Consider the following 25,720-nt stretch of genomic DNA (forward strand, 5'->3'; position numbering starts at 1 on the left):
GGTACCAATTTGGAATTCAGATTTTTGGACAAAAGACCGAAATGCCCTGTCTGAAAGTGAGAGAAAGGAGAGAGGAAGACGATGATGAAATACGGAAAGAAGGAAAGAAGAATGTTGGAAATACTATTATCTTACTCCTCCGCATCACCATTCTGTAGAGATTGTTGATTTGGTGGGTTTTGGTTGTGGGAAAGAGGATTTGTAGTAAGAGAGGGAGTGAACCTGTGGGAAAGAAGTTGATGGCGGGATTTGGATTATTCATTTTTGTGGCTGCTTCGTGGTGAAATAGGAACAGGATTATTGCATTTGAGGGTTTATATTTAGTATTCGGTGAATGATGAAGCAGAAATCAGAAAACAATGGCAAGTAATTACGTAATGTAACTGCTGTCATATGCCTGCTGGTTTTTGGTAAATCTCATTACGTGAATGGTAAATTTTATTATACATGTAGTTAATTATTAGTTCAATGTTTATTGTGACGTACTTCAGTGCACGTTCACTGAATGATTTATTTATGCTTATAAGTTGCCTTTCCGGTGAAAACAGGTTTACAAAACCCATTGAAGAAGTAGTCACTTTCACTATAAAAGTTGTGAATCACATTATGTGTTTTGTAAAATTCAGTGTGAAATTTTACTGGTGGTGAAAAGTAAGTTACTCATCCTCCAAAAATATGTTGCAAAACCTATTAACAAAGTGGTCACTTTTACTACAAAAGTTGTAAATCCCAGTATTTGTTTTGTAAAATTCAACGTGAAATTTTATTGGTTTTTAGAAACAAGTTGTCCATCCCCTGAAAACTGGTTGCAAAAACCATTTAAGAAGTGGTCGTTTTCACTATAAAAGTTGTAAATCTCACTGTGTGTTTTGTAAAATTCAGCGTGAAATTTTATTGATTTTTAGAAACAAGTTGCTCATCCCCTGAAAAGATGTTGCAAAACCCATTTAAGAAGTGGTAATTTTCACTATAAAAGTTGTAAATATCACTATATGTTTTGTAAAATTAAGCATGGAATTTTATTGGTTTTTAGAAACAAGTTACCAATCCCTTGAAAACATGTTACAAAACCCATTGAAGAAGTGATCATTTTCACTACGAAAGTTGTAAATCTCACTATGTGTTTTGTCAAATTTAGTATGAAATTTTATTAGTTTTTAGAAACAAGTTGCCCATCCCCTGAAAACAAGTTGCAAAACCCATTGAATAAGTGGTCATTTTTACTACGGAAGTTGTAAATCCCACTATATGTTTTGTCAAATTTAGCGTGAAATTTTATTAGTTTTTACAAACAAGTTGTTTATCTCCTAAAAACAGGTTGCAAAACCCATTAACAAAGTAGTCACTTTCACTACAAAAGTTGTAAATCACAATATGTGTTTTGTAAAATTCAGGACAAATGGTTTAATAATACTAGAAAACCAGACAGTTTCACATTCTTTGAAAATGGTTTTATACGAAGAACAGAGACATAACCAAAAAGAGGAATGCTAGGCAATAACATTTTAAGTTGTGGGAACCCATCGAAAATGTTCTATGAAGAATAATATTTAAGCTTCCTACTTGTGTATTACAGTTGATGTTACTTCAGCGACCTCTTCGACGACGACAATCTCAGGGAGTACGAGTTCTTTCAGACAAGGCAATGTATTAACTTTCATAATTAACTACATGTATAATAAAATTTACCATTCACGTAATGGGATTTATCAAAAACCAGCAGGCATATGACAGTAGTTACATTACGTAATTGCTTGCCATTGTTTTCTGATTTCTGCTTCATCATTCACCGAATACTAAATATAAACCCTCAAATACAATAATCCTGTTCCTATTTCACCATGAAGCAGCCACAAAAATGAATAATCCAAATCCCGCCATCAACTTCTTTCCCACAGGTTCACTCCCTCTCTTACTACAAATCCTCTTTCCTACAACCAAAACCCACCAAATCAATAATCTCTATAGAATGGTGATGCGGAGGAGTAAGATAATAGCATTTCCAACATTCTTCTTTCCTTCTTCCCGTATTTCATCAGCGTCTTCCTCTCTCCTGTCTCTCACTTTCAGACAAGGCATTTCGGTCTTTTGGCCAAAAATCTGTATTCCAGATTGGTACCCAGTCCCCTATATGTCATTTTGCTTATTCAGGTGCCTTATTTGTCTTTTTGAAATTCAGGTGGTATTTTGTTGTCATTTTCCCTTTGTTTTTTATTAGGTTTTTAAAGATAAAAATATCAAAAAATATTATATTAAAACTCAATTATATGATTAAAAAACGGCACAAAAGCAATACAGTAAAAAATGTTAAGAAGATTTTGTTGAGATGCTACTGTAGCTTAAGACAAAAAATCACCATAAAAAAATAATAATTATTAATAAGTGAATTGAATAATCTAATAATAATTATTAATAAATAATTATTTTTTGAAAAAAGAAAATATCTTAGGATCCGTCTCAGAAACTATTTTGTCCCATCTTGAAGTTTTATTTTTGTTAACCCTACTTTCAACCCATACTAACCGTTGTGTTTATTATATTGCTGTTAAATTTAATTTGCCTCTATGAAATTTGTATGAGAAAAAATCGCCTCTATGAACTTAGCTGTATGTGCTTTGATTCTGAGTCAGATAAGCACCTGCTTTTTTTGCCATTTATAATTGCATAAAGATGTTGCTTTTTATCTTTTAACCCAAAAAAGTTGTTTAATTTGTCTAACAATTTTTTAAGAAGTAAATTATGAGCAAGGTTGCAAACCTAGGCGACTGAAAACTGCCACTAATGAATCGGCCACTTGTTCTGTCCGATTTAGCTTCTGAATCGGCAGAAAATTAGCCCAAAATGAGCTGTTATGAACCGGTGCAGTCTAAGGCCAACCGAAATAACCCGCTGGGTTGAATGGTTAATTGGTTTACTTTTTTTTTTTTACAGGGAAAATCGCCCCAAAAATCATTTTTTTAAAAAAAGACGGTCATCTGAAGAGTGAAGAGAGAAGAGAGAAGAATAGAGAGTAAGATGATACGAAGAATAGTAAAGAAGATGTAACAAATATATATATATAGTAAAAATGACAGAAAAATCTTAACAAAAAATAAAGTGAAGGAGTTTTTTTTTTTTTTTTGAAAATAAGAGGAAAATGATAATCCCAAAAGAGGGAGGACCTTACCTTCTTTTGTGGCTCTTCAAGCTGAGAGGAAAAAAGCAGGAAAAAGAGGGAGAAGTTTCGGGCGTCTGAACAGGGGAGTAAAGACTAGCCGACACGGAAGTTCAAGATTCCAATTCGAAAAGAAAGCTGAATAAAAGCTGCCTTGTGCATTAAGGATTAGCTGATTTAACAAATATAAATACTCGTGATTTAACAAATAACTTTATTTTATAAACAGTAAATTCAGAGTTTTTGTATACTACAGGAGAAAAGAACAGAGTCAATACTCAAAAGTTGAAGTAAGTTGCCTCGTCGCTTCTTATTCTTTTTTTTTTTGGGTCGAGTGACCTGTTGGCCGGTCACTTCTTTCTTCCTCATTAATTTTTGTTTGGTTCTTTCCCATTATCTCACTCTCCAATTCCATGCTACTTCCCAGAAATTCATCGGAGTTTAAATTTTAGTGCATGATAATAATAATAACAACTAAAAAGCGCACGTGTCTCAGCCTCTTTTGAAATTTATTCCCCTTTGATTTTAAATTAATTTTATTAAAGTTTGATTAGCTTATTTTATTTATTTATTTGTATTAATTTCAATATTTTCATAATATTTTTTTTTTGGGATTCAATAGCTCACCAAAACTAGGATATACTTGCAAGTTTCACAAATGTTTATAAAAAATACTTATAAATCATTAATCAATAAAATCTTCATATCGTTAATAAGTTAGTTATAATTTCGCAATATTAAATAAACATAGAACACTGTCTCTTGAGAGAGAAAAATGCTTTTGAAATGAATTTCAGGATCATAAAAATGAAAGTAATGCATCGCAGAATTAAAAAAAAAAAAAAAAAAGACGCTCCGCTTATCATTACATTTTTTGGTATGTTTTTTTGTTATGTTTAATATAAAATTTAATTGACTAATTTAAGACAATTAATAAAAATAAAAAATTACTTAATTATAATATATATTATATAATTTTTCTAAGATACTTACATGTATCATTAAACTGGCAAAGTGGATCTAAATTAAATTTTCACGAACTTTTGACCCAAAAAAAAATTAAACTCCCACGAACAAACCCGATGACTAAAACCCGTAACAAACAAAAAACGACAAATTTATTTTTATTTATTTGTTGCCATCAATAAACTTTCATGCTCTATAAATACCTGAGATTGGCAAAGGTATTTTGACTACGGTAACTTCAATGCATAAAGTAGCTTCAGGGTGTGTTTGGATGAAACCAAACCGTGGTTTGGAAAAGTGATTCTGGAGAATAGATTCTGTGAAGAATAGATTTTGTAAAAAAGTGATTTTGAGAAGTGAGAGTGTTTGGATAGTTGTTATCAAAAGCACTTTTTATATATACAAATTACTAAAAAAAGACATAAGTTAATATGATAATTACAGAAAAAATAGATTTTATGATATATTTTAATTTGAAGGAATGAAATTGTTAATAATATATTTTTTACCAACATAATTAATAATACATAAGATAATATAATTAATAAATAGTTAATGTGTATATATATTTATAAAATATAAGATTAAATATGTTTATAAAAAATATGTTTATAAAAAAAATAACAAGATACATATCATATAGGCTCTCACACTCTCCCTTTTTTCTCCAAAAGCAAAAGAATTTTGTTTTTTTCCAAAACCATGGTTTTAGAGTCAAAACCATGGTTTTAATCCAAAACCATGGTTTTGATTTTTGGAGGGGGTGTTTGGGTGATTTATTCCTCAAACCATGGTTTGGGGTGTCACCCAAACACACCCTCAATCAGTCGCAATAGTGACTTGGAGGCTTCGCAAAACCAACAAGAGAAAAAACCCATGAAAGTCTTGAAGAATCGAGAATAATTGCACGGCATTAAAATTCAATTTAGGTTGTTTATTGAGACTAATAAACCGCCGGGGTTGTATTTTTATATTTTTCTGTTTCTTTTTTAGCCTGAAACGGCATCATTTTCAATGTAAAAAAGAAAAAAGTACTCCATCATATTTATACTTTAATAACTCCATTTTGTTGTCAGATTACTCAGATTTTTTTTTTAAAAAAAACAAATCTAATTTCAAGTACCCCGAGCAACTGTGAACTCCCGATATTTTATTAAAAGTAAAGCGTAACTTCAATGAATTTCACAAAACAAACATTGGCTTTTAAAATGGCATAATCTTTCAGAATCAGTGTACTGTTGATCCTCTGCAAAAATTTAAAGCCCAAAAGACAAACAAAATGTTTCGGTAGATATAAAACCATAATTTTAAAAATATTTTTATAATATATAAAATAAATATGTGAAAAAATTTGTCTCTATTTATTAAAAAATATTTTTTCAAAATATTTTTAGAGCTGGACAAAAACCCCAAAATCTTTCAATTGGGACCGCTCACGAGGGACAAGCCCATCTGACAAACAAAGGACGGCATGAAATTCTGGGCTTTTTTTTTGTTTTTGTAAATATTGTAACGTTTGTTTTTTTATTGAGTTAATATCGAAAGAATCTTATGTTGAAAGTCCAATTATATGATTAAAAAAAAAAAGCGTAAAGGTAACATCGTAAAAAATGTTAAGAAGATTTTATTGAGGTGACACTTAAATTTAAGACTAAAAAATCACCGTCAAAAGAATAATAATTATCAATAAGTAAAGGGAGAATCCCAATTGTATATAAAAAAAAGAAGGGAGAATCCCAATTAAATCCAATTGAAATATCTAAATTCAGATTTAGGCCTACACTTTTAGCAAATTACTAATTAGGCCATGAGACATAATTATGGATTTTTAAATGTTATTAAATAACGAAAAAGCCCTTCTTCAATTAAAAAGAAAACTTGATTAATATACCTCTCCCAAGTAATTCCTCATCTCTTATGATTTTTTTAGACAAAAAAACATATAAGTAATTTTACAATGTTTGGAATTTGTATATATAACTTATACTACTAAAAATATTTTAATAAAACATGTTAAATTACAAATATAAGTAAAATTATAAATATTTTTTATTTTCAGTTCTTATAATTTACGTTAGTTTTATTTATTTAAATAATGTTGGATCCAGCAGAAAACGTAAATGATTACGATTTAATATTAAATTTTTATTATAATTAAAATATTTTAAAATTTTAAAATAAATATTTACAACCTGAAAAAAATATTTATTTAAAGATTACTTATATTATAATTTGAAATGTTTTATGAAAATATTTTGAAGATTTTAGTTATATTACAAAATTTCAAACACTAAAAAATTATTTATATTTTTTTATCTAAATATTAATAATAAGAGGTAATTAACCACTTTATAGGGATAAAATAATCAACCGCCTTTATGAACTTAGCTGTATGTGCTTTGAATCCGGGTCAGAAAAGCACCTGCTTTTTTTTTTCTTTTGAATCCCCTAGAGCGCGTCCCATTTATAATTGCATAAAGATGTTGCTTTTTATTTTTTAACCCAAGAAAGTTGTTAAATTTGTCTCGCAACTTTTTCAGAAGTAAATTATGACCGAAAATCACGCCAAAAATCTGAGGGAAAAAAAGGCTTATCTGAAGAGAGAAGAAAGAAAAACAGAGAAGAAGAAGGCAAGAAGAATAGCAAAGAAGATGTTAAAAAAAAAATTATAATAAAAATGACGGTAAAATCTTAACAAAAAATAAAGTGAAGGTGTTTTTTTTTTCCTTCTCAAAGAAAGAGGAAAGTGATAATCTCAAAAGAGGGAGGACTTTACCTTTGGTTTTTGCTCTTCAAGCTGAGAGAAAAAAACCAGAAAATAAAGGGGGAAGTTTCGGGCGGCTGAATCCGATAGTAAAGAAGGCAGAAGTTCAAAATTCCAATTCCAAAAGAAGGATGATTAAGAGCTGCCTTATGCATTAAGGATAGCTGGCAAAACGTGAGATAGGCGGCTGGTGGCTTTTTGGAGGTTCTCTTTCTCTGCGTTTTCGAAAGCTTTATGAGTCATCATGCGAATATTAAAGTAGTGTCTGTAATGCCCTGTACATTTTCACCCACCTTGTATTTGAAGAAGCCCAGAGGGACAAAAGCGTGCTGGTGTATTGCAACACACCATATATACGTATCTTATTTTTATTTTTAATACAAGATATCTCAAATATTACTTATATTGAGTTATTTTTATATCTAAATGTGAATATTTTGAAACTTTTATTTAAATTATATTTTATGAATCACAATTGGTTTAATCCCGAGTTGATTTTGACCTAATTTATTAAACGTTAACTTATTATCTCAATCAGTTTAATGACCGATCCGGTTTTTTGAACCCTAATCATGAAATTTAATTAAAAAATTAATTCATTCATAGTCTTAAATTCATTCATAGTCTTCAACTTAATATTTTTTTAATGGGAACGATAGTGTATCGTATGTTTTTTTTTCCCCATCAGAATAGTGCATTGGATTTCAGCATTGCACCACAAGGACAAATGGACAATAGGCATAAAGACGAGACAACCAAGGAGTACTACTTTATTAAAACAAATTATTAACGTATTATTTTAAAATATGTGAACTTCAGCTTGTAAAGTTGTGCTCTGTTATATTTAATTTCTTAAGAAAATTAATCAGACTTTAAGATTGAAAACAAGGCAACGTATCTTGGAAACTCAGGCGTAGCCATTTATATTCTACTTCCATTGTGGTCAAGCATTTCTTTCCCTCTTTGAACTATATATGTTTTTTATTTTATACAATTAAATTAACTACATGCACATGTTAATATTATGTTTGAGAATTCATCCAAACATACTAGATACACCCTGTTGTTGACTTAAATCTGGGTCATTGAAGCACTCAACCCCTTTTTTCTTTTTTCTTTTTTTTTGTTTAGTTTGTTTAAAAAATTTTAAAATATGGCCTAAGAGACTTTTACCACACATTTATATATTCATGTCTGTATTCCCTAGTCAAGAGGCATGAACTTAGCACATCCGTTTATGGTACGCTCTGGCCAGTTCCATGGGGAATGGAGGAATTGATTTCAAGGTGGTATGAAAGAATTAGATTATACGAAGGAGTAGATTCAGGGACACCAAAGGCAAATAGCCCAAAAGATGGATTCTAATTCAATTTTCATTTTTCTAGTTCCCACTGCCATGTACCAAACACAGCATTACCAATTCATCGACGGAGCTGCATAAACTTGATGTTTACTTTTTTGTAAATATAATTTTTAGTCATTTAAATTTGTCTTTATTTAGATTTTAATCCTTTAAGTTTCAAAGTATAAGTTTTGGTGTCTTAAGTTTCTTTCCATTTAAAACATTAGTCCTTATAGTTTAATAAAAATCTAACTCATTTTTTCCTTTTAGGGACAAAAAACTATGATTTAAAATTTGAAGGACCAAAATCAAAATAAGAGTAAATCAAATATTATATTAATCTTTTTTGAAAAAATCCTAAATTCATAATAGATTATAGAAGGGTTTGAAACTAAGCTCCTAAAATATAATGAATTTTAAGAAAAATTTGAAAAATTTTCAGTAAAAATATTTAAGCAAATTAGCTTTCTGGATTAAAAATCGTTATTGTTTTATTAGTGTGAACGGCATTTTAAAAACTACTTTTATCATTACGCGTCTCTGATGCGCCACGCGCGCCCTTTCGTCCCAAAGCGTCATTTCCCCTCGTCCTTCCATCGCCTCCTCTATTTCAGTATATCCTTCCTTTATTACCAGCGCACTTGTTTCCTTTTTCAACCTCGCAAGACTTTATTAAAAAGAAAAGACTTTACTTTCCTGGTCTTATCCCTACTTTCTCTAAACCTTCATCATTTCAGACATTTCTGGAGAAAATTCTTAAGGGGGAGATTTAGAAGCAGCCAAAGCCTCTCACATCTCTTTCTTCTTCCTCCGATCACTCTGGTAAATAAGTTAATCCCTCGTCCTTCCCAGCTCTTCGCTCTAATCTCTTGCTTTCGTCTTTATGTTTGATTTGCATCATTTGTTCTTCTGTCTTTTTTAGGTTATGTTGTTTTAATTTCAACGCATGCATTTCTTTCTGGAAAAAGAGAAAAGATGCATATAACCAATTATTCTGAGAATTGATCGAGGAATTGCTGATTTCTCTATGACATTAGTTTTTTCTTTTCCGGTAAGATGTGAATTTGAGTGTCCTAGTTTCTATTTTAAAGCCAAGATTCAAAATTTTTTTTTTTAATATAAATTTACTTATAAAATTTAAGACAGTATCAATTTTGTTTTTATTATTAAAAAATTAATATTTATTATTAAAATAGTGAGATTGATTATTAATATTTTTATTATAAAAATTAATATTGTTATGATTTTAAATTTTTAGAATAAATTTATAATAAAAAATTTGCAGCCCTAAGCCAAAATATTGGAGACAAATTTACATTTAAACTATTTTTTTTAACAAGGCAAAACAGTGATGTCCTCTTTTCCATTTTTAAAATTAAAGCAAAAGAACATAAAATAAAATTGAAAATAACTGATTCTTGCAGGCGTAAAGATAAAAAATGGACCGTACGGATCGACTAGCTGTGAAGGGTACAAGCCGTTAGCTCTATTATGGCCCTTCTGCTGTCGCTGCAGCATAGGTAATGCTTTTATTTTCCCTCCAATAAATAAATTAATAAGATTAGAGTATATTTTTAGTTTTTTAATTTTAAATAAGATTTTAATTTGATTTCTTAATTTTAAAAAGTATATTTTTAATTTTTTAAACTTAAAATTGTTAACAAAAAGTGATGATATTGATATCTTGAAGATTGGTAAAATATTCTTAAATACTAAGAGCCTGTTTAGTTAAGTGGTAAAATCTTAAATAAGTTCGTTTAAATTCAAATGATTATAAAGCATGTTTGTCTTGTTTGGGTAATTTTATAAAATCCTGATAAATCGTAATTTTATCTTCTTATCGTATTTTTAGGATAAGCATCAAGGAGTAGCTTATGCATTTGAAAAAATCCTAATCAATCTTCGGCAACTAAATTTTCTCCAATTTACCCTTCCACACTCATCCAAAAATCTCTCCTGAACTATAAACTTCATACCCTTTTCAGTAATTATACATCTATAAGCAATTTTAGTAAATAAAAACCAAATATAATCAAAATTCTTAAACTCACTTACAAAAAAGAATCCAAGCAAAAATCACGATTAACCAATGTCACTTATAAAATTTACAATTATTTAAAATCATAATTGTTCACTGCTAATACAAACGGGCACTAACATATTAAGTCTAATTTTCAAAGTAATCATGAGTTACAAAAACTCATCATTTAAAATTAACAGTTTTATGATCAAAAAAACTACAAATATATTTTTTAAAGATGGATGATCAAATGTATATTTTAGTCTATTAATAAACATTTACACCTAAAATATTATCATTATTCTTTTAATTTTTATTTGCAAAAACGATGCTTCTTTAAAGCAAAAACGATTCCAAGATCCAAATTTAGTAGTTTATTATTTTTAAAAACCTTAATGATAAATACTTACACTTATTTAATTCATTCTATTTAAATGATAAATATTGATCAAGTTATTAATTTACGTTTCTTTTTGGTTTGCCAACGACCTATAAATTTACGTTATCTTAAGTCTTAACATGAATTTGATAAATAAATTTATGCAAACAGTGATGTGGGAATTAGTGAAAATAATTAATTTTTGAATTTAATTTAGGAAATAATTTTCCTTTTCTTCTCTTAGTATCAATTAATGATTTCAAATGAATGTAATAAACATATAAATTAAAATGAATATGTAGTTTAAGAAATTAAATTTAAGCTTGTTTAATAGCAATATACTAAATTGAAAAAACATATAAATTCAAATTTTATTTAAAATTAAAGAAATAGCGCTTATGCCTTGGGTAGGAGAAAGCAAAACCGAACCATAACTGATTACAAAACCGAACTGAATGTATTTTCAGTTTTTTGTTTTGATTATTTTGATGTTTGGTTATCACTTCGGTTAATGAAAAAACTTTCGGTTTCAAACCCAAAAACTAAAATCTATAAGTATATATAATGTTTTTTGTCACCATATAATATTATATACACATATATATGTGTGTCTATAGATATATATATATATATATATATTTATATGTCTCTATATAGAACATGAAACTAAGCAAGTGATATCCTTAGAGTATTACACCTTACTATTGGATTGACTTAGAATTTAATAGAACTATTTTAGACCACATTAGATGGTCTTGAGCTCAAAAATCATGTACATGATGTTACTTTCGGATTTTTACTGTTCATAAGGTAAAATCTAGCTTTATGTACTAATTTCAAAAATTCATAACTTAATCAAGAGCAATTGAAATGGAATGGTTTAAAATTCTGTGGAAAGCTCTTTCAAGAAAAAATAGTCTTGTGAACTAATTCTATTTGAGAAAGTGTTAGGTTTTTGTGAAAATCACTACTATCATTTTAGTAAAAATCCTTTTTTCAAATATTGAATCTTAACTTTGAAAAATCATTAAAAATCGCATAGTTGTCTATTTTTAATGTTCTACCTATCAAGCGCAGGACGTGACCTACATGCATACAAAATTTCATGATTTAATACATTCGGGAACTTAATCAAAACGTAGCTTCAAGTCGACGGTTCAGTTACGGTTATAGCACTAAACATGCGTACTTATACGTAACTAAAATATGATTGTTTCCCATGATTCCTCCACCACATTTACCCTTGAATTTTTAGCTTCCCTTTGAATGGTTGAGCTCTTAAAATGTTAGGTTATATTTGGGGAATGAGATTTTAATAAAATCGTAATGACAAAATTAACCAACTATAACATCAAGCAAGTATTATCATTATGCATAATAATATTAGCTATTATTAAAGAACTAATATCCTTATATTTGGGCAATCTCAAACATGCAAAAGCCAATGCAATAAAATGCAAGGAGTAGCCACATCATAATCATCATAGTTCACTCACATGATAGCAATCATCCATGCAATAGTAAATAATGCAATTTCAATGTTAGTAGTTAGGTTAAGCTTTGCTACCTTGCTCCAAATGCGTTTGCTTTCTTTGTTCTTCTTTTTTTTCCCCATAAATATCAAACCCTAACATAACAATCAACAAAAAGGGCAGTAAGATTACCAACCAAACCATATAAAAATGGGAGAATTACAATCAAGTCTCATAAAAGAGAAATAATTACCAAAAGGTCCCAATAACAAATTTAACAGTCTATAATGAAAAGTCATATTGTGAGAATGACAACCTTTGGGATTTGTTTTTTAATTTTTTTCTTTACTTGGGACCTCATTGTAATTCTCCCTATAAAAATCAACAACAAAATTCAAGTAACCCCTTAACCCCTTAAAGCTTCAATCATTATTCTTTAATTTTAAAGTTTTGTTTCCTTAACCTTAAAAATTTTTTTCTTGGCTTATTTTTACATGATTTTTTATGTAGATTCCAAATATGTACTTGAATTTAAGAAAAGGAATCTCCTTCCTCAAGAACCAAATTGACTGAACACTTTAGGGTTTGGTTTCCAAAAATTACAACTTTGATTGTAATGCTTCCAATACTTGTTCTTTAAGTTTATCCTATACCTTTTTCCATTTTAACACAATGGAAGCTTCAAAACATTAAAAAAACTCATCTTAGGGTATGGTTCTCAAAATGGCCAAATGGTCCCTCTAGCAAACCAACCAAGAAAAACTTCCAACAACAACTTAAACCACTTGAAACAACCATGATTTGAAGTGTTCTAACAAGATTTAACAACAAAACTTCATCTCCTACACTATGATCATTTCGACCGGCACCCGACAAAGAGGAAAACCAGAAATTTCAACCATCAAAATCAAAAGAATCAAGCAAGGAACAACCTAAAATCATCTACTAACTTTAACTTCAAACTTACTTGATCCAAGTTGGTTGCTTTCTCCTTGAACACACTTGAAGTTCTCTCTTGCTCCCTCTCTCCTTCTCTTGGCTGAAATGACAATATGAAATTAGGAGGAGGAGAGCTCTCTTTTAATGACAAAATATCTCAATCTCCACATTTGATGAAAGTCCAAGTGTCAATCCCCTACTTACTCTTGCAATCTCTTTCCTAATTAAGAAAATCTAAATGTAATTAATTACCAAAAGTTAAGATCCTCTCCATTTAAGACTTGCCACTTGGCAACTTTAAATACTCTCCATTAAGGGCTTGACACTTGGCTAATTGTGGGCCAAAGAAAGTGTAAGACTCTAATCTTTACTTTATCGGTGCACTTTTAGTCTGAGTTTAACTTCTTTTCTATAATTACAGTATTCCGGTCTCTGTAATTATTTTCTATCAGATCTATAATTTATTCTCTTCATTTTTCTCTTTTCAAAATGCCCGTTTTGTCTCAATCTCAATTCTCATTAATTAAATAAAAAGGAAAATTAATTTTCTTCTCATTAGTGATTTTTTTCCACTTGTCAAAAGAATTAGAAAAATCTTGGATATTTGAGGGTCTCCTTTTAATTCTATAATCTCTTATAATTTTCTAGGATATCATAGGAATTTTCTTAGAATTTTATTCTCCTTAAAAATATTCATTTGGAATTTTTCAAATAAAAGACCTTAAATTAGCCTAAATCACCCTTAAATTACTTTGTAACTTTTTTAAGAGTAATTTGGTCACAAAACCAATTGTATAACTTCATATAATTCTCAAGAAATATTATCCTTATTTTTTCTTAATTTTCTGAGGTTTGAAAATATTTTTTCATAATTATTTTTGACAAATTTTTTTTAATTAGTCAAACTTTCATAATTGACTTGGAAAATCATAATAATTATTTTTCACCAAAATTCTTCTTTTTCTCCTTATCATTTTTGGCCCTTAAATATTTAGAAATATTCTTATTCCTAATTACCATATTATTATATGTGACATAGAGACCCAAGCATATATCTAAACCTAGCCCAATATATCTTAAACTCTAGAAGCTAAAGTTAGATTACTTGTTATCTTGTATATGGCAGCCGCATCTTCCTCCTCATCAGTCATCACCCCACATCGCATCAGGCTTCATAGCTTAGTTGCTCCCCTCGCATTCTTCTCCTTCGGTTCAATCTTCTTATTTAGTCATAGATTAGTTGCTTCCATCATAGCCTTTCTCTTTAGTCTAATTAAATTCTTCACCGCATCACAGTCTCTGTTCTCCATTTCCTTGTAGTCGACACTTGGTTAAGCTTGCTATCATGTCTCAAGATTCATCTCTCCTTAAATCCTTGAGACATCTAGCTTTAAATATATATTTGATTTTGTTCCAAGATTTTAATATTGAAGCTGCACGAGTACATGTAATCATTGAATTTTTGCATGAGAAACCCAATATTAGTTAAATTGCTATTGTTTCTTCAATATAATCCAGTGATATTTTTAATTTAAGTTTCTAATATAGTGAATAACTAGAAAAGTTTATTGCAATATAAAAGGCCCTAAAACCGAATAAACTAAATAATTGAACTAAATTATTTCAGTTACTTCAGTTTGCCTGTAAGCTAATGTTTGGTTTCGACTGCCATAGAGGAATTGTCTCAGCTGCAAGGCCACCTTTTCAAAATGCAGCACTAGAAAGAACTAGCAAGAGAGGTGAGAGCAGAGAACGGAGGGTGACGGAAAGGCGGTGGATGAGAGTAAAGAGAGTGAAAATGGGGATAGAAGGGAAGGGGGAGAGCTAGACAAGGATTGGGATCGACCTTTAATGCTAACGAGTTTTGTGTTTGGAAAAGGTGACATTAGGAATGTAGGAGAGAAGACACTAATAATAAGTCTTTGGGTGCATTCTCTTACAAAGAAAAGCTTCTTTCACCATGATGTTCTTGGTGCCTTGTGAAACATGATGAACAGGAAGACATTGTGAATGGATGGAAAGAATTCTTTGCTAAGAAGAACAAAAACATGGAGGCTAGAAAGGAAAGGATGATTCAGATGAAGAAGGAATATGGAGCTCTAACAGTAAAAGTAAGTATCTTATGTTAGTGGTAACTGCCAAGCAGCATACTACCTAATGTTAGCCTTGTTTGAATTCTTTGATTATCATATTGCTAGGGGCTCATTTGTTGAAGAACATTCTCTTGGACTGAGTGAAGGGGATATGGAGGCCCCAGGAACCAATGTAGGTTGTGCCTCTTAGTAATGATTATTATATTGTCTGATACCCAAGTCGGGAGAATTGAGATTATGGTTTTCAAAAGGAAACTTGAATGATTGATGACCATTACTTATTGGCGTAATGTTAGGGACCTAACTTTAATATTTAGGAGCACAAAGGAAAATAGCCACTTGGATACGGATACCAAACTCGCTGGTGGAGTGTTATACTACCTAGTGTTAGCCTTGGTTGAATTCTTTGATTATCAAAGTGCTAGTAGCTCAATTGTCGAGGAACATTCTCTTGGATTTGAGTGAAAAGGATGTGGAGACCATGGGAACTAATGAAGGTTGTGCCTCTTAGTAATGATTATTATATTGTCTAATACACAAGACGGAGGACCGTGATTATGCTTTTCAAAAGGAAACTAGAACGATTGATGACCATTACTTATTGGTGCAATGTTAGAGCTTCAAAAGCATTATCATCTGGATTTTCTAGGTTTACTTGAAACTTCGTCGGATAAAAGTAAGCTGAGAAATGAATATCTCATCTTGGCTTCCAAGACTTTATCTTCATTAACACTAGAGAATTTAGTAGAGGAATTTGGTGTCTTTAAGGTGCAAGTGTTCGAAGAGTAGAGGTTCTAGAAAGACACATATAATTTATTCATCTAAGAATAGAAAATAGTAAGTGAGACTCATGGTTCATGACCATTATTTATGCTGCACCCAACGTCTTTGCTAGACAAAACCTGTAGACAGAACTTTCAAGGTTGGGAGAGCACATTGATAAATCATGGATGCTTTGCGATGATTTTAATGCCACGTTACTCGAATCTAATTAAGCATCGGTCTTTCGCAGTTAAGAGGTTGGCCCATCTTGTTCAAGAAAAAATGGAGATTGAGGAGTGGCAGCCAATTTGTCTCACAAAAAATGGTCCCCAATATCCCACTTGTTCTTTATAGATAATATTATTCTTATTGTAAGGGGTTCAATTGGATGGTTAGAACTTATTAAGGCTTGTTTAGATATGTTTTAAGATATACGAAGACTTACTACATACTCCAATCAATTTGACGGACTAAAACGTCTTTTTCGTGGAATTCCAAATACTTGATAAGTTGAGATAGATACACAGCCGCATTTTGAGGATTTATTCTTTTTTCCCCCTTCTGTTTTTTACCCAAGATTCAGCTAGGTGCCATCTAATAAGTACACAATCACCACTTTAATGTTGTTTATGACATTTTGGCATATTTCAAGATTGTTATATCTCTGGAGACCAGTGTTTTAAGACGAACTAAATTTTAGAAACTAAAATCATGTTTTGAAATTTGAGGGACCAATGTCAAAATAGACTTGAATTTTAGGGCAAAAGTTATATTAATCCCATCTTTATGTGACCTTTACCGTATGGATATTATTATTGTTTTTTTGCACTTTTTCAGAGTTTAATTGAAGACTAAGGATAAGGATGAATTAGGTTCCAAATGGACTTTCACTATTAAATTTTATTAGTTAATTTTTTTTTTCTTCTGGTATCTTTCGGGCTGCTAATTCAAACATAGCCTAAAATGTTAAAAATAGGTCTAAAGCACATTTTCAAGTTTGCACCGTGGCTTTTCTTCACTCCACCACCAATTCAAACATAACCTTAATTTACAACAAGTCCTAAAAAATCCTAGTATTTCATTGTAAGGATCAAATTGAAATAATGTTGGATGACCAAAATAGTTCATTCAAAACTATAGTTTGATGGTAAATGACCAAAATGTCTTTCCTTCATTTTTTTTTTTTAAAGGCCACCCACTTCTGGAGCTCTTGTCACCGGCTGCCGGAACCTTATTATCGGTCATTGACCACCGGAGCCCCTTTGCCAAGGTCACCAGAGAACAAATGTTCCACCGAAGTGGCCAATGATGTCTTTGAAGCAATGACCTCTTGATTCACTAGAACATTTTGATCAATAAGCTATCAAACCCATTTAATTATATAGTGCAAAAATTTATATGTGATAAACTTGGGTTCTAAATCATTTGCCTGTTACCACATGAAATGCAATTATTAAAAATCTAATGTAAATTATCATTTCAATTACGCCTGCTTATCAGTTCTCTGTGGGAATTTATTAACATCGCTGTTTACATATTCAATGTTGGTTACTTGTTACAACATGAAGCGCATTTGTTAAAGTTCAAATATAATTTATCATCTACCTGTAAAAGAGCTTAGCAATACTTTTGCCATATTCAATCTTGTTTACTTGTTACAGTATGAAGTGCCCTTGTTAAAACTCTAAGAGTCGGTATTTTAGCTACGCTTGTCAATTCTCTATAAGAACCTGTTAACGAGTTTCCAAAGAGAATTGATTGATTGGTAAATGTAACTGAAACAAGAAGTTATATTAGATTTTTAACAAGCGACTTTATGTTGCAACAAGCAGATGGTTTGGAAACTAAATTTACTACATATATATAAATTTTTATATTATATGATTTTATGAGTTTTTGGGGGCTGTAAAACTTTTGATGAGCCAAGGTTCATGATCCTCTTTGACCATCTCGTTGGACCATCTATTACCATCCGTCAGCCTTGGTAACTGTTTAATTCGGTTGTACGTAGTTTTTTTTTTTTTTGGTCAAGGATTATACGTAGTTTAAAGAACGTTTTATTTACGTTTTCATTCTTGCAACGTGAATGTTTTATTTACGTCTGGTTAATGTTTTTTATTTAAATATTATTTTTTGAAGGCTTGCTAGAAGAGCTCGTTACGATGTGTTCTTGAGCTTCAGAGGGGAAGACACTCGGGCGTCTTTCACTTCTCATCTCTACTCCTCTTTAACCAGTGCTGGAATTGTTGTTTTCAAAGATGATGCGGACCTTCCTAGGGGGAATAGTATCTCAATCGAATTGTCACATGGAATAGAACGTTCTACCGTTTCAATCATTATCTTCTCCAAAGATTATGCTGGCTCTAGATGGTGCCTCGACGAGCTCTCAAAAATCATGGAGCTTCGCAGAGCACAGGGTCAAGTAGTTCTGCCTGTGTTCTATGGCGTGGATCCGTCAGAAGTTCGCAATCAAGGCTCAAGTTTAAGAGAAGCGTTTCGAGATCTTATACAAAGAAGTTCACCCACAGAACATGAAGTGTCGAGGTGGAGGACAGATCTCCGTGAAGCTGGCGGCATTGCCGGATTTGTTGTGCTCAATTCCAAGTAATTTTTATATATCTCGTTCTTCTATTTCCTTTCGATTTTGCTAATTCTAAACAGACACGAACAGTAGATTCTTGCTGCAATGTGCACCATTAGTCACGTGATTTTCTTTGCTAGCAAATCACTTGTAATGTTGTATATGCAAAAATTTTATGTCTTACAAATAACAGCATTACATTATCAAAGAAAGTGTTAGATTGATACACATATAATCAATGTGCTGTTGTGGAGTTCTGATAGGTAACTGAAATTTTACAGTATAGCGATTTCACAAGCACAAATGATGTTTTGTTTTAAACGATTGCTTCGAATTTGGTCAAATTGACATGTGTTTTATTCTTAGCCACTGCAATTTTTTCCCTGGCGTTAAAAGTTGCTCCTTGAAGTAAGGACTAATATTTCAGCAACGATTAATTGTTAGGGTCTTGCAAATGCCATCGTCTGTAAAAGCAAGAGATAAAATATATTTTTAGTAAAGGAAAGATCTCTCCCTTCTATTTGTTTCCTATAAAATTTAAGGTGCGTTTGGTGATTGGTACATTGAAAAGTTATTTAAAAAATGGAAGAAGGTGAGAGAAAGTGTTCTTGCCATATTTAGTGGATGGCAAATGGCTTTGTAGGAAATAAAGTTTTACATCTTTAAGGAAGAGAGTTCTCCCTTTTGATTTCCCGTTTTGTACCAAAGGGGCCCTTTTGTTTCAGTTACCTCCCTTAAGGAATCCAATTTGAAACCGGATGAAACCTTTGTCAATTGTTGATGGACTCTGGTTCCCTGTGGTGACAAGAGGTGAGACTGAGGAAAATAGCGATGAGGGGCTCACATCTTAGTGTGGGTTCATCATCTCTCTTTCTCTATTCTCACTTTCCCTACTAGTGATTTGTGGTGATCCTCTCACACTGTAGACCTGTAATTAAATTTTTCTGCTTATTGTTGTTGCTGATAAAAGGAAATCGTAGCATACTATTCCGAGTCCCCCCCCCCCCCAAAAAAAAAGAAGCAAAAAAATAGCCCATGCTCCCTTGATTTTAGTTGTTTGATTAAGTGTTTCACAAGTGCTTTTTCACACGGGCCTGATCGAATGTTCTGTTGTGGAATAAATTTTCAACTTTAGTCTTGGTCATATCGAAGCTGTCAGGCTTTTATGTGACGAACTTTCATTTGATATTTTCTCTTTAGTTTGCTACTTAAAGTTTGATATCGACGTTTCCGGTTCTAAGGGTATTTTGGTGTGACAGTTTCCAATAGGGTTCCCCTTTAGTTTCTTCATAACGTCTTCTCTAATTCTGATGCATGCTGCTTTTAATAGCTTGACAAACTTTATTTCTACTCTTGCTTTTGTTATAGGTGCTCATTTTCTTTTATATTTTTTATAATTCAGGAATGAAAGTGAGGATATCAAAAATATTGTTGAGCATGTTTGTAAAATATTGGACAAGAAAGACTTGTTTATTGCTAACCATCCTGTGGGAGTGGACTCTCGTTTGCAAGATTTGATTGAAGAATCAAAAAGACATTCAATAAATGATGTTCTCCTGCTAGGGATATGGGGGATGGGCGGCGAGGGTAAAACAACCATTGCCAAAGGCATCTATAATAAAATTGGTCGAACATTTGAGAGCAGAAGTTTTCTTTCAAACATTAGGGAAGTTTGGGGGCGAGATAATGGTCCAGTTAACTTACAGCAACAGCTTCTTTCAGAAATCTGTAAAACGACAATGATGGAAATACGTAGCATTGATTCAGGGAAAATCATATTAAAGGAATCTCTTTGCCATAAGAGAGCACTTGTTGTACTTGATGATGTGAATGAGGATGGGCAACTGAATGCTTTAGTTGGAAGTCGTGAATGGTTTGGTCCTGGAAGCAGGATCATCATCACTACAAGAGATAAGCGTCCGCTCGACCTTCTTAAAGTGGATCATGTACATAAAATAAGGAACATGGACAAAAGTGAATCTATTAAGCTTTTTAGTTGGCATGCATTTAAGCAACCACGTCCTAAAAAAGGATTCATTGACCTTTCGAGAAATATAGTTGCTTATTGTGGAGGACTACCACTAGCCCTTGAAATCCTTGGCTCCTATTTATTTGATAGGGAAGAGAAAGTGTGGAGAAGTGTACTGGAGAAACTAAAAAGAATCCCCAATGGTGAGATACAAAAGAAGCTAAAAATAAGCTTTGATGGTTTAAGTGATGATATGATGAAAGAAATCTTCCTTGATATATCTTGTTTCTTTATTGGGATGGATAGGGGTGATGTGACACAGATATTGGATGGTAGCGGACTTTTTCCAGACATTGGAATAAGTGTCCTTGTGGAGCGGAGCCTTGTAACTATTGATGAGAATAACAAGCTTGGCATGCATGATTTGCTGCAAGACATGGGGAGAGAGGTAGTTCGAGAACAGTCACCAAAAGAGCTTGGAAAGCGTAGTAGGTTATGGTTTCATGAAGATGTGCTCAATGTATTATCAAAGCATACTGTAAGGGCTTTCCTGTCCTATATTTATCATTCTTTCTAAAAAGTAAAATGGCATGGGAAGCCAATTGAATGTGAATGAATTGTGAAAGTAGGTATATTTGTAGTTAATTTTATTCCTCGGCAAAAATTACGTGTTTTTTAAAACTCACTGTTTTAGTTGCTTGCTTGTGACATTGGTTTACATTTTGCCTTTCAATAAATGAATAACAGAGGTACAAACTTTAATTTTATTTTTGCTCTTTATTTGCAGGGTACAGAAGTGGTTGAGGGGCTAGCTTTGAATTTGTCACAAACCGATAAATATCGTTTTTCTACCGAAGCATTTAAGAAGATGAAGACCCTCCGATTGCTCCGCCTTGATAATGTGAAACTTCATGGAGACTATAAATACATTAGTAGAGATGTCAGATGGCTTTCTTGGCGTGGCTTTCCTTTGAAATACATCCCTGCCAACCTTTATCAGAAAAATTTAGTTGCTATTGAGTTAAAGTACAGTAGCCTTAGGCAAGTCTGGAGAGAGCCCCAGGTATGTATACTTTGTCTGTTGATATTAAATTCTGTTACACCGTATAACTTCTAGATGGGTCTTTATTTCGGACATTTCTTTCTCATAATAACTTCTTAATAAATTTCCTTCCTCACTCTTCTTGAATATACCTGCTGAATCTTTCTTCAATTTATTTTTCATTTTTATGTCCGTTGCTATGGATATTAGCCATTCCATCATCATAATGACTTATTTGTATTTCGCTTTCAGGAGCTCATATGTAGATAATTTAAGCATTCATTTCCAGTTAAGTGTTTACAAATAATACTTTTTCTGAGATGAAGGATTTCACAAAAGGGTTAATCAATGTTTATAGAAGTTGATCAAACCTGTCAGTGGAATGTCAAAATCATTTACATGCTTTCTACCCAACTGTATGATAAACCCATAAATTAAAGCACTCAATGTCGTACTTATCGTTTTCTGATTGGTTTACTCTTTTATAAGATGTAAAACACAAACATTAAGGTGGTTTTCAAGCTTTTAAATTGCCTTAATGCTTATTTTTACTCTAATGCTAGGCTTTAGAATTGGCCTTAAACAGTGGTACCGAAATTCAAGAGTGACACTCTCAAACATTCATGGTTGTTGATGTACTTTATTTTACGAGTTTCTTCACTAATTTTCCCTTGAATGTTCTTTTCTTGCAGTTATTGGAGAGGCTAAAGATCCTCAATTGTAGTCACTCCCCTTTCTTGATGCAGACTCCTGATTTCTCCAAACTACCAAATCTTGAAAAGTTGATACTTAAAAATTGTCCAAATTTGGCCATGGTTCATCCTACCGTCGGGCATGCCAATAAACTCCTTTTAATTAACTTGAAGGATTGTACTAGCCTTCACACTCTCCCAAAAAGTATTTATAGTTTGAAATCACTAAAAACACTTATTCTGTCTAGTTGTGCAAGCATTGAAAGGTTAGAAGAAGATATAGAGCAAATGGATTCCTTGACAACTCTGATTGCTGATGACACCGCTATAACACAAGTGCCCTTTTCTTTAGTGAGGTTAAAAAGTGTTGGATATGTATCTCTTTGTGGTTTCAGGGGATTATCACGTGATGTGTTTCCTTCTCTCATTTGGTCGAGGATGTCCCCAACAAATAATCCTTTATCTCTTATTCCATCATATGTGGGCATGCCAATTTCCTCGGATATATTGAATGGCAATATCCCTGGTCTTTCATCTGTGTGTAATAACCCTGAAAAGCTACGAAGCCTTTTGTTGGGAATCAGATCAGAGAATGACCCTGAAGTAATTCGAGGTGCTGCAAAAATTTGTGAGTCGTTTCATGCCAGAATTTGCATGGACATGACAACAATACCAAATACTTCAAAAATCTTTGAGGTTGAATCTTCGTTGTTAACTGGTCATCATAGTCAGGTTCACATCTCAAGATCAGAAAACTGTTTGAAGCATCTTCTAATTCAAATTGGAAAGAATGACCAAGTCACTGCTACTCTTCTGGAGATTATCTCACAGGTTCTCTTTTTAATTTGTTTTTTTTTTTGGTTGACAAGAAGCAAAATTCATTCCTATAACATGCAATTCTTTAATAAAATTGGAAATGACCTTTCTGCTTGCCTAATTGTATAGTTGGACTAAGCTGCTGCTTGTGTTATTAAGCAGGGATTGACTCCCAGGAATTATGGTGATGGTTGTGTCCTTCCTGGTGACAATTATCCCTATTGGCAAAGTTTCAAGGGTGAAAGAGCTTCTGTGAAGTTTAAAGTACCTCGAGTTAGCGGTTGTGATTTAAAAGGGCTGATTATCTGTTGTGCATATTTCCCTTCAGGTGATTTGGGTAGCAAGGCATGTGAATCTTGTGTTAGTGTAGTGATCATAAATTATACAAAGAAAACCACTCTGCACTACAGGCAAGAGTCACTGACTTCATTTGAAGAAGCAGAGTTGAAGGAAATAATGTCAAATATTGACTCAGATGATGAGATGGAGGTAATTGTAGCTTTTGGTAATGGGTTCACTATGAAAAGGACAGCAGTTTACTTGAAATATTACGAGTCATTTGATGAACAGATGGAGCATCCCACATAACCAGGTATTGTTGGCTTCTTAAAAACTGTCTTGTTTTGCACCGGTTTCAAGAATTAAATTCGATTAAAGTTTTAGTTTCAAGAAGAGAAAAGAGTCAATAGATTATTGTTAATTTTAGTTACCTTATTCTTTAGAGAGATTTCAAGGTTAATAGTTTTGCTTCTCTGTTTTTGTAGGCCGAGAAATTGATGAGAAGCCCATGCGGACTTATGTTAGAAGGAGGAAGCGACAGAAGATTAATTAGTATTTCCTTGGTTTTTTTTTCTTTTCAAATTCCTTATTTTGCTATTGCATAATTTGAATTATTGTTTCAGAGATTCTAATAGTCAAATAAATATCTATATTGCTATTAAGAGGATCCCAACATCCAATTTGTTATGATTTAGCTGTTGGAGTCAGTCCCCAGATTTTAAGAACTATTTCTGGATTTTATTTAATTATTTTAATGTAATTTCAGTCTATAAGTAGATTAGCCACCATATCGCTCGTGTAATGACAACTCATTTTTATCCCTTAGAGTCTCTGGCTATTAAGAAACAGATTAGTCAAGTACTTACTCTCTTTTTCTACTAGATTTTACTTTCGTTTATTCTCCTAAAACAGTTTGAGCCCCTGTCCGAAATGCAGAGAAGATGCCAAAAAACGAAATCCCTCAGCCTTAGCTTCTGAAAGGAGAAGAGGTGAAGCCATAAAATCCAGTAAAACGGTGCCGCAGGGCAGGACAATAAATGATTAAATGCTTATCTTTTTCCTAGTCAGTTTTTTTTAATCTTTTTTGGTTTATAATGTTTCTTAGAATTACCTGGTCTCGAAAAAAGTCCATGCTGTTTTTGTATTTGGTTTTATAAATTTAATACTTTTTAATAATTAGTATTTTTTAATCAAAATTAGTCATTAACTCATAATAATAAAACTGTAAAATTGAAGCTGTCCATTTTATGTACAATATCTTTTCAATCTCAGTTCTTCTTTTTCCCCTTAAATTTATTTTAATCACGAGCTAATTCCGCGATCAGACTTGGATTAAAAATCTAATTCAATTTATTTCTTGCAATGTATATGGGGGCTTACTATATATTTGAAAGATGAGCTCTAGTATTCTCAATATCTTAATCATCATGCAAATCCCAAGACTTGGGTCTTTTCACACTTTATTATGTTGAAATTCAGGGATTTTGATTCATGAAAATTAAGTTATTACTTGTTAAAAAAATAAAAAATGAAAAAGATATATATATAGATGGCCGTGACACTTATTTGTGCTGAGATAACCAAATATTAATGGTTCTTAACTGGGCATTGGTCATTTAAAAGTACACTAATTAAGATGCTTTTTATGATTAAATTGTCTAGCTTTATTAAAAAAAATCACAAATAAAAAAACCTTCAAGCTAAATTGCTTAGAAACGTTCACAAGAGCTAGTTTTGAAGGGTTGAAAGGAAATATTTAATTAAGGCTGTACTTACAAATTTTATTCCCACCTAATAAATCAGTGATATGAGTATCAACTGTCTTTAAAATATTTTCATATTTTTATTAAAGTAACCTATAGTTTTAACTTTTAACTAAGTTAGAATTTGATATAAAAAGAAAATAAATATAATAGAAACAATGATAATGATATGAGAGGTAAGTTGAAAAGATAATACGGTGAAAGTTATAAAATTTGAAATAAAAAGAAAAAAAGTAAAATGATAACAATACATATATATAAATTACATTAGAGATTGAGCTTAATTGATTCAAAATTATGGCTAAAATAAAATACTATAAATAAAAAAAAGTTAATTTAAAGAATTTGGGCTTAGAATAAGGGAATGCAAAATATCAATATGCATAGTACTTGTAGCATTGTAATAAAAAGACCCAAACAAAGCCTGTAAGGGTCGGGTCCGATTGGTCACAAACGGGAACGCAAGGCGCTTTCCCTACCATGTCATGGGCTCGATACCTGCGAGTGCACCTGGGATTAGTCTGGCCGTTTGTGCTGGAATACTCTGAGACAGCGATACCATCCTACTCAAAAAAGACCCAAGCAAAAAACTAATTTTAATTTTTTAATCTTTTTTTTTTAACCCAAATGGAAGAGACGAAAATATAAGAGCACGCGGAGTTAGTTCAGGCTGGAGGATAGTGGAAG

The 25,720-nt window shown here is 31.8% G+C and overlaps 1 protein-coding gene across 4 annotated transcripts; it reads left to right on the top strand.

Moving 5' to 3' along the window:
- Positions 1 to 440: 440 nt before the first annotated feature.
- On the top strand, positions 441 to 24,095 carry LOC114717849 (TMV resistance protein N-like). Of its 4 annotated transcripts, XM_028903060.1 has the most exons (7): positions 18,157 to 18,495; positions 19,875 to 20,979; positions 21,229 to 21,504; positions 22,176 to 23,006; positions 23,154 to 23,229; positions 23,320 to 23,583; positions 23,756 to 24,095. In XM_028903060.1, the coding sequence occupies exons 1-6, from the start codon at positions 18,287 to 18,289 to the stop codon at positions 23,577 to 23,579; spliced, it is 2,757 nt and encodes a 918-aa protein (XP_028758893.1). In that variant the 5' UTR covers positions 18,157 to 18,286; the 3' UTR covers positions 23,580 to 23,583; positions 23,756 to 24,095. The 4 variants fall into 4 exon arrangements, with proteins under 4 accessions (XP_028758896.1, XP_028758893.1, XP_028758894.1 ...); XM_028903063.1 differs by lacking the exon at positions 18,157 to 18,495 and adding an exon at positions 441 to 450 and having other exon boundaries at positions 20,105 to 20,979; positions 23,154 to 23,583; XM_028903061.1 differs by lacking the exons at positions 23,320 to 23,583; positions 23,756 to 24,095 and having other exon boundaries at positions 23,121 to 23,280.
- Positions 24,096 to 25,720: the final 1,625 nt, after the last annotated feature.

This window comes from Neltuma alba, unplaced genomic scaffold, assembly GCF_004799145.2.
Source record: "Neltuma alba isolate B1F8T4 unplaced genomic scaffold, ASM479914v2 tig00011778_pilon, whole genome shotgun sequence".
Classification (NCBI taxonomy): Eukaryota; Viridiplantae; Streptophyta; class Magnoliopsida; order Fabales; family Fabaceae; genus Neltuma; species Neltuma alba.